Below are 15,848 nucleotides of genomic sequence, written 5' to 3' on the forward strand. Positions count from 1 at the left end.
AAAAAGGGCAAATTCCAGTTTTACTCCACATGTAGAGGAAATGAAGCTGTTTCTCCAAATCTTTTTTTTTTCCCCCAAAAGAACATTCTAATTGATGAGGGAAGAGAAGGCAAGCTGTGGAAGCAGCAGAAGCTGACACCCCACAACTTCCCTCTCCCCCAGATGGGATTTACGTGACATTTCTCAGGCACTCCTGACTGCCCTAAAGCTGAGGAAAGGTAAAACAAATAGTTAACTTATACCCTGCAAGACAGGAGTCTCCCTCAGTTTACAAATGTCTTAGCATTTTATAAGAAGATAGCATTTCTATCAATAACCTACCTTCCAGAAGGAAATGTAGGTAAAATTAAATGTCCTTATAACCTGTAGCCCATTGACAGATGCTTCAAATAGGAAAAGTGTAACGTTCCTCCAGAGAGCTCCCAACTATCTCAGTGTTAATGCCAGGTTAGAAGGAAAAACAACCTTGACAATGGCAAGGCCTCTGGTATACTGTGAGTCTATTTTAATATATGAAAATCCTTTTGAGACCTCCCTTTTCCTTACCTCCCCCAACCCCATAGAATATAATCTGCCACCCCTTATATCCCAGGCAGCAGCTCTTTCTGCCCATAGGTCCTGTCCCTGTGCTTTAATAACCCCATTTTGCACCAAAGACATCTCAAGAATTCTTTCTTGGTCATCGGCTCAGGACCCTACCCCACTGAACCATACCTGTATTCTAAAACCACATCGTAATGAACATAATCGGTGACCCTTGTGACTGAAATTCACCAGTGAAGTATAAAGTGAGCAAACTGGAGTGAATTCTATACCTCTGGGTCTCCTCTCTGCCCCAACCTGCCAAGGACCCAGTTCTTAGGAGGCAGCTACTACAACCATGGTGACTGGCCTTCCCTCCATTCCCGAACCAGCACACATTTCCAGTCTTACCTGATCTCCTACTTTTCTTGGCACAGGGCCTCACGCACACAGATCATCAAGGCCCAGGGGGATTCTGTGCTTAGGATCCTATCTGTCCTCTCCTATACTGCTCTATTTTGAATAGGACACTTTAACCTAAACCCTAAAGTGTAAACTTAAACTTACAATTAAACTTAGTGTGTGTGCTCCCAAAGAGTATGCTGGGAGTCCTAACCCCCCCACTTAGTGCCTAAGAATGTAACCTTATTTGGAAATAGGGTACATCTTTGTAGATGAAATCAGGTTAAGACATTCTAGAGGAGGGTGGGCTGTAATCCAATTACCGACGTCCTTGACATTTGGACACAGAGACAGACACACAGGTGGCGTTGTGGAGACAGAGCCAGGTTGGAATGATGAGTGCCAAGAATTGCTAGCAACCACCAGAATCCTGGAGAGTCCAGAGCTATCCTCCCCTACAGCCTTCAGAGAACATATGTCCCTGCTAACGCTTTGATTTCAGACCCATAGACTCCAGAACAGAGAATACATTTCTGCTAGAAGCTACCTAATTTGTGGGAATTTGTTGTGGCAGCCCTAGGAAACTAAGCCAGGGTACCAGAAACATCTGCTTCTTTTACCCTCACCATTAGTATGCCCACTTTCCAGGAACAATTGCAATTATGTCTAAATAAGTAGAGAACCAGGCTTTCCATCTAGAACCACCTAGATCACAGCCCATATTCTTAACCCGGAGACCAAAATTCCCCTTCCTGCTGTTTGGATAATGTAATGGCTCTTTCCTAAGTTTGAAAGTTGACAGAAACACCTGGGAACCCCCGAGTGTGGGTATAATAAACAAAACAATAACAAGTGTTGAGGAAGATGTGGGGAAACCTGAACCCTTCTGCACTGTGGATGTGGGAATGTAGAATGGTACGGAGTCTGGTCGTTTCTCAAATGGTTCGAAAGTTACCATGTGGTCTGGTAGCTCCACTCCTGGGCATCTATTTACGCAAGAGAAATGAAAACATAGGTCCACACAAACACCAGCACAGGAACATTCAAAGTGGCATTATTCATAAGAGCCCCTGAGTGGAAACCATTCAAATAATCATCAACTGATGAATGGATAAATAAAATCTCATATGGACACACAGTATTATTTGGCCATAAACAAAAAAAAAAATTGGTGTTGAACATGCCATGTGGAGAAACCTCAGAAACATTATGCTAAGTGAAAGAAGCCAGATACAAGAGGCTACAAATTGTATGACTACATGAAGTGTACAGTAAAGGCAGATTATAGACAGAAAGCAGATCGATGGTCGCCAAGAGTTGGGACTCAGAATGAGGATTAATTGTAAATCTGAGATCTTCTTGGGGGATTAATGTGCCCTAAAACTGGTTCATAGTGATGGTTGCCTCACCCAGTAAGTTACTAAAAATCACTGAATGGCTTATTTGAAATGAGTGAATTGTACAATATGTGAAATAAAGCTGTCTGAAAAAATATTTAGGGGCACCTGGGTGGCTCAGTCATTAGGCATCTGCCTTCAGCTCAGGTCACGATCCCAAGGTCCTGGGATGAGCCTCACATCGGGCTCCCTGTTCAGCAAGCAGCGTGCTTTTCCCTCTCCCACTCCCCCTGCTTATGCTCTCTCTCTCCCTGTGTCTCTGCCTGTCAAAAAAATAAAATCTTTTAAAAAAATAAATAAATACATAACAAAATAAAATAAATGTTTAGAGTTTAGGACTTATATGGGTCAAGAGCCAGCCACCTCAGACAACTGGGTTATTTTAGAACACAGGAAGGACACTATTTAGGTTTTCCAAACAGTTTCCAATGATAAGGTGCTTCACTTTATTTATGCGAACATTAGCTGCAGAAAAATGCCAGAACAATTTAGAATTGAAACAGTGCAGAGGCCAAGACCAAAATTCGTTATCTGGACACTTCAGGCTAAGAAGCCACTCTCCCCACTTCTTCAGAGCCTCTGAGAAGGTGATTAGTGACCAATTAAGTAATGACATCTTTTATTCCTCATCCCACCAGCATTCCAGACACAGACAAAAGCCTGATGACAAGAACCCCTCTCTCCACAGACCCGGCTTCCCGCTGCTGGAGCTCTTCACAGTCACAGCTCCTCTGGCCATGCAATGCCTTGCCCAAGAACAGATCCAAACAGGCAGCCTGGCGTACGTTGGGTGGCTGAAGCAGAGCCACCTGACAGAGCTCTTTCCAGAAAGGCCTTTTCGAGTAACCTGGCAACAGGGGCAAGCCCTTCTCTGAACTCCCCAGTGTGCTGTCGGCATCAGTAACTCCTCTTCTGTGATATTCTGAAGGCTTGAGTCAGGCCCACCTATTTCCTACTGAAACTGGGTAACAGAAGGGGACACATCTGCCTGGCTTTCCAGATTAGACTTCATCTTACTCCAGGGCAGTGAGACGAAGCAGCTCCCGGTAAGAGCCAGGGAGGGCAACATAGCCCGTCTTTACCCAGTCCCTCTTGGTCAGGACTTCAGGCCCATCTTGGCCATCATCTCCTCATACACGGTCCACGCCATCGCTGCCATCAGAGCTCTGCGGAGGGCCCTCGGGACGCCGCCTTGGAAGAAGCCACGGAGACCATAATCCTACGAGGAAAACGAACGTCAGCATTCCGGAAGCAGAGTAGCAACATGAGGAACACACCTAGTGTGAGACTGAGGGTCTCTGTTACCCCATTGGTGAGCCTCAGTTTTAGGATTTTCATTGATAATGCCAAAACTATGAATAATGGATCCAAGGAGACGATGAACTAAAAAAAAAAATTTTTTTTTGCATAATTTTTGCTAAACTTTCTCTTTTTAGGCTTGCTTTATGCAAGAGAATTTATTTCTCAGCTGTAAATCTTTCTACAGGGTGGCTGTATACAGCTGGATAGCTTGTGCAGCTCCCATACGCACCAAGCCCCAACTAGCAAGCGAGATCCAAGCCATGGTCTGCATGCCAAGCCCTGGGACCTGGCTTCAGGCTGGAGGAAAACATGTCTTTTTGGCAATCTGTCTGTCTGGAGGGAGCATTTTTGCATAACTCACTGTATGCTCTTGACATTCCTACATAAGCATTAAAGACGAAACACCTCCTCCTCATAATCTGGACAGATTCATTTCTATCATTATCATTCCTGCCATTTTATACATACTGAAGAATATTATTCTCAAAGTTTAGGCTTTTAGGTATAGAGAATAAAAGAGCAGGCAACCCAAGCAAGGTGAGGAATATGATCCGATTGACAAATATTTGTCTACATCTAGGGCGAGACAGATACAGGATGCCTATGCTCACATTGTTTCCTCTGCTACACAGAAAAAATGAGACGTACAGAAAAACATAAAAACTTAGCTTGAGGGGCACCTGGGTGGCTCAGTGGGTTAAAGCCTCTGCCTTCAGCTCAGGTCATGATCCCAGGGTCCTGGGATCGAGCCCCGCATCGGGCTCTCTGCTCTGCAGGGAGCCTGCTTCCTCCTCTCTCTCTTTCTCTGCCTGCCTCTCTGCCTACTTGTGATCTCTGTCTGTCAAATAAATAAATAAAATCTTAAAAAAAAAAAAAAACTTAGCTTGAGCAAGAATATCTGGTGTGTGGTAACAGTACATGCTGCCAAAGGACCAACTCTGTGGCTTTTAAATGGTGCTTCAGTAAGTGTACCTTATGTCTCCTATACTTTTTATCTTCAACAATACCTTTTGTCCATTTGTGTTAGAGCAAATTTCTAGAGACCAAATGATGTATTTGTCATTTCTTTCTTTGTTTTTTTCTTTTTTAAGATTGTATTTATTTATTTGACGGAGAGAGACACAGTGAGAGAGGGAACACAAACAGGGGGAGTGGAAGAGGGAGAAGCAGGCTTCCCGCTGAGCAAGGAGCCTCATGCAGGGCTCAATCCCAGGATCCTGGAATCATGACCTGAACTCAAGGCAGACACCCAATGACTGAGCCACCCAGGTGTCCCTGTCATCTTTTTCTGACTTGAGTTCCCTCCTAGGTCCTTGATCATCAGGGGATGAGGCCCTCCCAGATTCCCTGACCTGGTGGGCAGGGGTGGAGTCCAGAAATCTGCCAACTTTAACTATCATCACAGGTCGTCCTAAGGTAGTCAGTTTCCCCCACCCACCACCAACCCCCTCCCCCAAAACAAAAAAAAAAACCCAACCCACAGCCAACCTAGGTTTTTAGCAGTGATTCTCAACCTTTGCAACACTCTGGAATTGCTGGGGAACTTAGCTACTGATCTGGGCTTCACCCACCTTCAGAGATTCAGATGGAAGCAGCCCAGGTTGTGACCTGGGGGTGGGGACTTTTTAAAGCACCCCAGCTGATTTTAATATGTAAAGGACACCAGCTTCCATTCTAGAGAGAGAGAGGGAGAGAGAGAGAGAGCAAGCCTTAACCACAGTAAGAAGCAGTATTTACTCCGTAGCCTTACTTTAAAAATGAGTGTCACTGCCTGGCCAATCCAACGAAATTTCACTGGGGAGAGCTGCATGTGGGTTTTGATAACATCCGCAGGCTGAGTCACCAGGGAGGCCAGAATGCCAGCAAAGATCCCACAGCTGAAATTTACCGCCGGAATAAGGACTCCATCCAACTGGTCTGAAACACAACAAAAGCAACATTCAGTTACAAATGACTCTCACATAAATATCAATACCAAGTTGCCCATGAATTCTTCCCCAAATTCAGAAGGGTCTAGATTCAAAATGGGGTTAAGAAGTAAACATTTAAAGGTATAACTAAATGTAGATGGGAGTCATGGAATTCAAATTTGCCTTTTTTTACAACCATCGCCATCATAATTGATTTGTGCAAGAATCACAGACTGAGGCTCAAACACTGGGGTGAAAGGAACAGAATGTTTTATGTGGATTTATGCAGATTCAAAGTATCTCCCCCCACCCCGCCCCGTCCAGTGCCCACAGATGCTTCCAAATTACAAAAGAAAAAAATGAGTTTTCAGTAGAGACGCCATCTTGTCCGAGAGATAAAAGAGACAGGTTATATGAGAATATCTTTGTTCTTAGGAAACACAAATGGAGGTATTTAAGGGTAAAGGGGCATCACTCCTGCAACTTTAATCTTAACTTTGCCTAATCTCAACCTTTGCAATCGTAAATGGATTGCAAAAAACAATTATACATAAAGAGAAGTAAAAAATGTACACCAAGCTCCCTTACTGCCTTAACTTTCTGAGCCACATAAGGCTGTGACCTGCAGTGTCACGCCTCCTGGTGCCTACAGGAGAGAATCACTCTAACTCCACTGATTACCATTGTCATGATGGGGGCATGCCGGTTTTCCCACTTTACAGACCTGGGTTGCATTTCCTTGCTCAAGTTCTCTGGGGACACCGTATGGAATGCAGGTTCATTCCACAGGACGTGCTTCTATCAGAACCTGGCCGTGGTTGGGTGTATGCTCACAGCATACCGAGTGTGCCCGTTGTGACCAACAAGAGCTTCCTGGCAGCGTGGGTCTGCCAGAATGCCTGAGGTCGGGCACCTTGCTCTCCACCGGAACAGAGGGCTCAAAACCACTTTACCTAGGGAACACGGCAAGGGGAGGTGCTAACCCCACTAACCTCACCAAACTTTTCTGATAAGAATCAGATCACGTGCTTCTTGAGAAATACCGGTTCCCAGGTCTTACCCCAAAGTTCCTGATGTAGGAGGCCCTCATGCAGGGCCCAGCAATCTAAAGATAGGGCAAATCTGCCAGGTATCACTGCAGGATTTCTGTAAAACATGCTTTATCCCCCCCCACCCACTCAAGAACGACAGTACTACCAGTGCTCTGCCGTAATAGTCCATAAATTCATACGGGCAGGGGGCCAAGTCTTTCATGACCACCACTGGGTCCTAGCACCTGGCCCCATGCTTGACGTGAGGCAGAAATGGCTCCGTTCCTAAAACTCTGCTAAGAACAATAAACAGTCTCCAATTGCAGAGAAAGCTGCGAGGATATGAGGTCTCGGAGATATCTCTCCCCTCCCCCACCACACCTTCCTTCGTCCATACCATGGGTCATGATGTTTTTGGTCTGGTTGTAGAACATCAGGTAGATTCCAGAAAAGGGTGCGTCACGAAGGAGTGTTGCCGTCAAGCCGCTGAAAAGTCCCCGGTGCCCCTCAGTGCGATAGATGCTCCTCAGGGCTGTATAGATGCTCTCATAGCCATACTTCCCGCTCTGCAAGGAAGCACAGGATCAGTGGCTGGCACGGCAGCCCTGGGTTTGAGCAATGAACCCACCTGACTTCGGGGTACATGACAACGCCAGGCTTTTATTCTCTGACCACAGCGGCCTCGATTTTAGATTCCAAATCTGGAGCTGACATCGGTGACCACTTGACGAAAGCCCGATGCCTCTGTTTATCCACCCTGAAGGCTGAAAGCAGTCGGACTCACCTCGTAACGTGTCTTCACCACAGTGATGGGTGACATGCAGAGTCCTGCAACCGAGCGAGAGCCCACTCCCAGGATGACTGACTCCAGCGCTGTGGGGGGATGGCCTCGCAGGAAGTACTGCTTCAAGGAGTAGAGAGTGCCAAAGTAGATGCCAATGCCAGGGACACACCTCACAATGGACTGTGCAACAGGGCAGAGGGAGGAAAGCAAGCCCAGATGGACACTGTGAGATACTGTCCTAGCTGGGTTTTCCCAAAAGACAGAGATTTGCATGCAAGTAGTTGATTGAAGGTATGTAGGGAACAGCAATAAGAGAATGGGGAAGTGAGGAGAGAAGGCAGCCATGAAGGGCAGGCTGCCTGATGCATTACTGCCCTGGTAAACGTAATCTCTTTGGGGGGAACCCTGGGAATCGGTGTAGGCACCTCAGAGTTCACCCTCCAGTTGAGGAGGGTGAGTGAGGTTTTTAAACATCAACTATCATCTTCCACTGGGCTGGGGTGGGCATTTGTGCCCTGGCACTCCCAGCAAATTTACCTGCAGGTAAAGAAATGCAGATGTGGCCTGCTTGTACGAAGGGCAAGGACAAGGGTATGCTGGCAGCTGAGGGCACTCACTGCATCTACTCTAGACCTGCTACTGCTCCAATAAGCTGTATCTAGGGCATAAAGATATTTCCCCAGCCCTCTGATAGGAGCGAGCAGCATCATGTGACAGGGAGAAGACCACACAAGTCCTCCCACTGTTTCTGGCGCTGACCTATCCTTCCAAGAGGGGATATGGAAGGTGCATGACAAAGAGATAGCTATGACAGCAGAGGGTGCAAGAGAGGACCCAAAAGGCAGCTTACAGGGGACATCCCTTTCCAAAGGCCCAGAATACTCTCCGTGCGAACCACCTTCAAGAGCAGAGCCAGCATCCCAACGCGACCAGATCTAAAGGCAGACAAAATGGAGGTAGGGAAGAAAAAAAAAAAAATCACTTAGACCTCGTCCTCATAAAAGAACTTCCCATCCAAAGACTTCTTGGTATGACTTCTTCGCTAAGAGCACTCAAGAATCTCTACAACACATCTTGGAATAACTCTTTGGGGGGTTATTCATGATTTGGCACATACATGTTTATCTGTTGATTCACACCGCAAGCAACGGGATGACCTCCCATGTTACACGCATTTGGTATACTTCCCACAGTGCTGAGCCCAATGTCAGGCACAGAAGAGACACTTAATGCATACATTATTTCCAGAAAACCACCCACACTACTCGTACCGGACAGCACAGTTACAACACTACAGGCTAGCACAATAAAATGCAAATGTCACCAAGGCAGATCGCTGGATGGTGCCCCCAGGGAAGGACCCCATTTCATTAACAGGAAATGTCAAATCAAAGTTGGGCATGGCCCATGTTTCTCCTGAAGCATCCAACACAATGGCAGTTGACTTAACAGTTGAGATGTTCCTGTGTCTGAGAGGAGTTGTTGGAACCATTCCTCAGAGAAATGGTGAGGGGGCACGCAGCAGGCCTTACCCATGGTCTGAGGGCTGGAGAGTCTGCAGGCGCGTTTTGAGGAGATCCAGGGGTTGGAAAAGGAGGGTGGAGCAGGTCCCACTGATGGAGCCACACAGGAAAGCCTTGATCACCGGATGTAACTTCAGGGCAAGAGAACACTGAATCAGCAACTTTGCGGCTGCCAAGTTTTCTCAGCTTTCTCCACACTGGGACCATTTTTTTTTCCTCTATGTGGGTGGCTTAGAAAACCACCTGCTGGTGCCCTGTATTATCTTCCCACTTCAGAGAAGGTTAAAGTGAACCTGGGAATTAACAGCGCTGGAATGCCATGGAGAACATAATACCCCGCTAGAGGGGATCTCTCTGGCCTCAGTACTAAGAATGAGCAATCCACCTCTGTCTACCTGTGAATTAGGCCGCCAACCACACCTCCCTCTCTGTCCTGAGGGTAAAAGTTTTTGGACATCTCTTATCTTCACAGAAGCAAAATCAACTGAACCTAGTGTGTGAACTGTTGGCTGCCAAGCTCTCTTGGTTATAGGACCTGTAGATATTTACAGGAGGGAGACATGGGAAGTGAAACCATAAGCTCAGTTTCAATGTAAAACATGGACCACTTCCCGTAAAATCTATGAACTTCCTTAATTTAAAAGCTTTCCCTTTCTCTTCTACCCACACATCTCACTAGGACCTAAGCGGATTGCAGATGTGGGTAGACCAGCAGCCACCCCTTACCCCTGGGTCTGCTGGCTCTCCATTAAACCAGGACAGTCACCTGACAGGAAGGACACCCTGGCTAATCTAGCGGCACCACACAGAAGGGCAAAGCCTAAATGTACCTCCTTGAACCCACTAGGCTAGAGGCCTCACGGCTAGCCTCAGAAACACTCGATCATGAATGGTTGTGAAAAGCCACGTTTAAAAATCCAACCAGGAAATGAAAGCACTCTTCTCCAAACAAGAGACTTGGCAAACGCCATCCAAAAAGATCTTCTCTCCTCATTAAATGGCACTCGCACTATTATTCGTGAATGCACGGACAACTGTTGTCCTAAGACACTGAAAATGAAGTTGCCAGTTATACCCGTACAGCCACAAACCCAGAGCTAAAATGTTTATAACTTGTGGTTTTTTTGTTTCACAGGGAAGAGAGATCACTCCACATTTCTACCAAATGAGCAAGTTTCAAATTACAACTGGAACCACTTGAAAGACTAAAAAAATTCACATAATAAAAATTGGAGGTCCTAACTCTGTTCAAATGGCTTATAAAGTACCTAGGGGTGACAAAAGTGATAACACAACAAATACAACCAAGCAAAATGTATCTACCTTGCCAGTCTGTCAGCATGCCATTCCCAGTCCCCCAAAGGGGTTGGGAGAGTGGGGATATGCTAAGCCATACTCCTGGAGTCTGTGCTTCTTGGTCTCATCCTTCCACTGGCATCTTCTGGAAGCTAGCTTCAAAGCCCCTGTCTTTCCAGTCTGATGCCACATCACCTCCACTCCCTCTGGGCTAGTCACCCCTCAGCCCCCACCACTTGCCATCCAGCTAAAGCTGCCTGTTCTGCTCACCAAGGACCTGCCCATCCCAGGAGCCCTTTCCTGCCCTAGGCCTTCTCTTACTTGGCTGGTCCGGTGCATTTCAAACAGCTGGCCCCCTCTTGGTTTTGGGCTCCTTTTGAGTCTGCTCCTTTCTCTTAGCCTCAGATGTTTTTCTTCTTATCTCCCCCAGCCACAGCCCCTCAGGGCCACCTCACCCACAGTGCAGGGCACCACACTGTACCACACCCACAGCCAGTTCAGCCCAGCACCCCCGTCCCTGAGAGGCCCCCAGAAAGCTCCCACTCACACTCCAAAATAGAAACCCGGTGAATAATTCACACTCCTGCTGCTACCCCACTCAACAAGATATTCCAGTAGCAGGTTTGGGAGACACATAAGACTCCTCACTGTACCTACTGCTTCATGACCCAGTCGTACCAATGACCGACCCCTCAGTGTTGCCAGAGTCGGCCCACACCCATCTGTTCCAGTAGCCTCCTTGGCAGCCTCCAGCCTCGACCCTACTAATCCACCTTCCTGAGCTCCCGGAACAGCACTGGGTAAGGCATCTATGTACACCACCTCAAGATCTCACCGCACTCTTGAAATGTGTCCTGCGTCCCAGGTTTGAGGCCATTGGCCAGACCTACAACAGGGTAATCTCCCCAGGCTCCCTTCAGCCCTTTGCTCCTGCTCTGGTAAGGTTGCGGGCATGACCTGTAGTTACAGCTTCTGTGCAGTCCTCTGTGCTGCTTCCCCAACACTCTCACAGATATTGCAGGGAATTCGTTTTAAGGCTGTGGTCCTTCACACACATGCTCCAACACATTCAACCCTTCCTCATTGCAGGAACTATTTTATGTCTTTATTTTCACAGTGCAATGCTTGGACATATTATTAGTTTAATAAATATTTGTTGAATAAATGCCTAGAGCCTGTAACTTTTGTAATTTTGTAATTTTCTTGGTCGATGAGCACAGAGTAGATGCTAAATATATACCAGCTGGACAGACTAACCTCTACTACTTAAAAAAGAAAGCAAGCATGAAAGAAAGAAAGAAAGAAAGAAAGAAAACCCGACACACAGCAGGTAATATCGTTAAAAAAAAACAACAACAGAATTTACACTTTTCATTTTGAAGTTTTAAGATGTTGTCACATGGAACATCCTTTGTAGGCATGTTTGATTTTTTTCCATATAGCCCGAAGTTAGATAAGTAACAATTTGTTTTGAGGGAGGAGGGCAAAAACAACCGAATAATACACAGTATACAAAGGCAGTAAATAGTACTGAAATAGATAGTAATTTCCACAAGCAATTTTTTTTTTTTTTTTTTTTTTTTTAAGATTTGTTTAACAGAGAGAGACACAGCAAGAGAGGGAACACAAGCAGGGGGAGAGGGAGCGGGAGGAGCAGGCTTCCCTCTGAGCAGAGAGCCCGATGCGGGCCTGGATCCCAGGACTCTGGGATCATGACCTGAGCCGAAGGCAGACGCTTAACGACTGAGCACCCAGGAGCCCCTCCATAAGCAATTCTTAATTTCCTTGAGAAAACTAAATCCAATCAAGTCTCCAGGCCAGAGCTGGAGGACCCAGAAAGAGAAATAGGTAAGTACGCTTTCAAAGATGGAAAGTAGAGCCGCAGCCGCTGCCTTTTATTTATTTATTTTTTTAAATATTTTATTTGTTTATTTGACAGAGAGCTAGAGAGAGAGCACAAGTAAGCAGAGTGACAGGGAGAGAGGGAGAGAGAGAAGCAGGCTCTCCGCTGAGCAGGGAGCCTGATGTGGGACTCGATCCCAGGACCCTGGAATCATGACCCGAGCTGAAGGCAGCCACTTAACCAACTGAGCCACCCGGGCGCCCCGCAGCCGCTGCCTTTTAAAAGGATTATAAAAACCACCCCGATCCACCGCGCCGCCCATGCTGGCGGAGGGGACCTCGGAGAGAACGAGAGTGGCTGCACTCCGCGGCACCTGGCGGCGCTCGGGGATCTACGTCTAGTGTTTGCCGCCTCCACCCACCCGCAACCGCTCAGCCAGACCACCCTCCGGGACCCGCCTGCCCAGCCCCGCCTCCGCCTCCACCAATGGAGACCCGGCGGCACGACCGTCGCAGCCAATCCGGACTCAGGGGCGTGGCCTCGGCCCCCTACTGCCCCTCCCCCCACTCTTGGCAGGCTAGAAGGTGGAGACCTAGAAGCAGTCCTCTCTCCCCGCGCGGGGGGCCCAGGGCGGTCCCGACTCACCTCCCTCGGGCACCCACCTCTTCTCCGGTCTGGGGCTACTACGGGGCCTTGCGGTGGTCCAGATACCTGCCCAAGCGTCCTTCCACCTCTGTCGCTCTAGGCATCCAACTTAAAGCAACGTCCGGAGGCGCTCGCACGCGGCTCGTGGTCGCACCGGCACACTCCCCGACACTCCCAAGGCGCGGGCAATTCCGCCACCCTACCCGGACGCAAACGCAGCAGACCGTCGCCTGTCTGTCCAAGGGGGCTGCAACTCCTCTCCTCCCTCGCCCTTCTCTTTTCAATCCATCCCTCTCCCGCCACGTCCCCAACCTGTTCGGCGCACACCCAGGGAGCGGAAAAGGCTCCCAGAGAGCCGCCGAGCCTTGGCTACCTCCCGAATTTCCTTCCACGAGCCGGCGGTTTCGGAACCCCTGTGTCCCTTCCCCGCAGTTTACCATAAGCGTCTCCACCTTGTCTCCAACATCCTGAGGCTGCAGCAGCGCCGGCCGTGACTTCTGAAACATTGGAGAGGAGGCCGGGCTCTGGGTGCGTTAGTGGGAGCTCGGGCCCAGCGCTGGCGATCTCGCGGGAGAAGGCGACGCGGCAGCAGCGGCCCGGCGACGCGCTCGCAGGCTGGGGCTCTGCAGTCCGCGCCCTCGGACGCCGGGTCTGCGCGCTCACCGCCCCTGCGTGGCTCCGCGTGGCCCACCGGGACCTGCTCACAGCTCTTCACTCGCCCTGCACACCCCGCCGCTCTGCTCTCCCGCCCATCCTGCCCGGCTGCACGCTTTTGGACCCCAGATCGTGAAGGGTGTATCCGGAGGTGGAGAAAGCCGGAGGAACCGCGCGCAACCTTGGGATTTCGCTTCCGGGGTTGGGCACTCCTCGCTGGTGAGGGTGTTCTCTTTAGTGCCACCTGGTGAACATGTCCAGAATTGCAGGCCCCGCTGTTGCCCGGCTCCTGGAGCTTGGAGGCCTGCCTCAGGCTGCAAGGTCTGGTGCAAGGTGTGAACGTGTCTGCGATCTAGACATGCTCTGCGGGGTACGTAGCCCGTAGCTATCCGTGCCTGTTGAACTTCAAATGTGGCTCATATGCCTGACGTCCAGAAATTTAAATTGTATTTAATTTAGGTAATTTGTATGAAAAATGGAAGCAGTGTGGAATATTTTTCTGTTCAACAACTTTATTAACAGACCCACATTTCCCTTTGAGTGCTTAAAATTTAGCGAAGGAATTGGCATGTGTTCTTAAGTTATCCATACACCGCATTTCTTTTCTGTTCCTTCTCTCCCTCTCTCTTTTTTTTTTTTTTTTTTTTTTTTGAGAAAGAGAGCGTGTACAAGTGCAGGGAGGGGGGATGGCAATGATGCAGAGGAAGAGGGGGAGAGGGAATCTTCAGCCCCCTTCTTCGGGGCTCTATCTCACCACAGGAGATTATGACCTCAGTGGACCTCGAGAATCCCAGGCTTACCCAACTGAGCCACCCAGGCACCCCCATGCACCACATTTCTAAGACCACAGCAATCTAGTAAAATAACTTATTAATAATTGTTATTACATGTTGAAATGATGTTTTAGATATTTTGGGTGAAATATATTATTAAAATTAATTTCACCTATTTTTTTTAAGATTCTATTTATTTGAGTAAGAGAGAGAACAGAGGGAGAGTGGGAGGGAGAAGCAATCCCTTGTGAGCAGAGAGCCAGTGGTAGGACTGGATCCCAAGACCCTGAGATCATGACCTGAGCTGAAATCTGACACTTAACCAACTTAGCCATCCAGGCGCCCCTTTTTCCTTTGATTTCAATATGGCGACTGGATTATTAAAAATTACACGTGGCTTACTACGTATCTATTAGACCACATTGGTCTAGATGTCTAAGATTATGGTTTATCTCTCATCAGGGCTCTGGGATTAACATTTATGGTCTCCCAGCTTCCCATTACTCCTGTCTGGCGGAGCTGTGGAAAAGTTTCACTGCTGGGATCCTGACAAACCTGTTGAAAAACGCAGGGACACACCTTCAATGTCCCTGGTTATCTGTAGAAGAAAGCGCAAACTTCTCATGGTGACAGGCTTCACTACTTAACTGTATCCGGTCTCCACCAGGGAAATCTAGGTCAGGGATAATTTAGGAAGTAAGATGCTGTTTTTTAAGACTTTGTTCCCATGCTATTGAAGCACAAGGAACAGGCAAGAAAGTGTTTTTTTGTCCCCAGAAGGGATCAAGCAAAGCACAAACATTAAGAAATACATATACAAATCTGTCTGGTGGTTGTTTAATACTTTGCTACCCCTTGTTCTAAGCTTGAGGCTCATTTTCTTTGTGCAGTTGTAGATGACTAAGCTAAAATTTATTTTTATTTTTATTTTTTTAAAGATTTTATTTATTTATTTGACAGAGAGAGGTCACAAACAGGCAGGGGGCGGGGGAGCAGGCTCCCTGCTGAGCAGAGAGCCCAACACAGGTCTTGATCCCGGGGCTTAATGGGGTGCGGTTGATCCCAGGGCCCCCAAGATCACTGACCAAACTGAAGGCAGAGGCTTAACCCACTGAGCCATCCAGGCGCCCCTAAAACTTCTTTTTAAAGGAATAGCTACATTTTCTCCATAGGGCAAGGATTCCTACTTTTGAGAAACAGTGGATTGGTGTATTTCAGAGGCTGCTCTTAGCTGCTCCCTGCTTAGGGCAGAGGTGGGACCCACAATGAAAGCCTGCTGCCTGGCCGCCCTAGCCCCAGCAGGTATATTGGCTTGGCTCTGGGCTCAGAAGAAATGGGCTGTCTTCCAAGGATGGTAGGTGCCTGCCAGGTTTTCCCCCACTATATTTGTTCCTGCCATACTCCCAGCCCTGAAACCCAGAGTTCCTCATCCTCACCCATCCTTCCCCTGTGTTCTTGGAGATGTGGAAACATGAGATCATGTGAAAGAAGCATTACCCATTAGCAGATAAGGGAGGGTCTGGGAGCAATACTTACCTAATGGCAAAACTTGGAGCAGTGAGCTAAGAAATAAAAATATATGGTAAAAACACTGCATGTGACTTTAGTTTGAAACAAGGTACGGCTTAACATCAGGTACGGCTTCCCTGACTTGTCTGTAGTCAGTGGAAGGTGATTTTTGCTTCTATGACCTAACTACCCCCACTTACACATTCGATCCTCCAAACCCCATCTGGCCCTTTTTTTATGAGTTGGGTGTTAAGGTT

The 15,848-nt window shown here is 47.9% G+C and overlaps 1 protein-coding gene across 3 annotated transcripts; it reads right to left on the reverse strand.

Annotated features, from left to right (window-relative positions):
* Window positions 1–2,743: 2,743 nt before the first annotated feature.
* Window positions 2,744–13,502, reverse strand: SLC25A38 (solute carrier family 25 member 38). 3 transcript variants are annotated; one of them, XM_047740047.1, is made up of 7 exons: window positions 13,108–13,500; window positions 8,881–9,002; window positions 8,199–8,283; window positions 7,349–7,528; window positions 6,962–7,130; window positions 5,374–5,540; window positions 2,744–3,540 (listed from the first exon to the last, which is right to left on the reverse strand). In XM_047740047.1, exons 1-7 carry the CDS (start codon window positions 13,159–13,161, stop codon window positions 3,418–3,420), a joined length of 900 nt encoding a protein of 299 aa, XP_047596003.1. In that variant the 5' UTR covers window positions 13,162–13,500; the 3' UTR covers window positions 2,744–3,417. The 3 variants fall into 3 exon arrangements, with proteins under 3 accessions (XP_047596003.1, XP_047595992.1, XP_047596013.1); XM_047740036.1 differs by having other exon boundaries at window positions 13,093–13,499; XM_047740057.1 differs by lacking the exon at window positions 5,374–5,540 and having other exon boundaries at window positions 3,452–3,540; window positions 13,093–13,502.
* Between the last annotated feature and the right edge of the window lie 2,346 nt (window positions 13,503–15,848).

Source organism: Lutra lutra, chromosome 1 (genome assembly GCF_902655055.1).
Source record: "Lutra lutra chromosome 1, mLutLut1.2, whole genome shotgun sequence".
In the NCBI taxonomy this organism is placed as follows: Eukaryota; Metazoa; Chordata; class Mammalia; order Carnivora; family Mustelidae; genus Lutra; species Lutra lutra.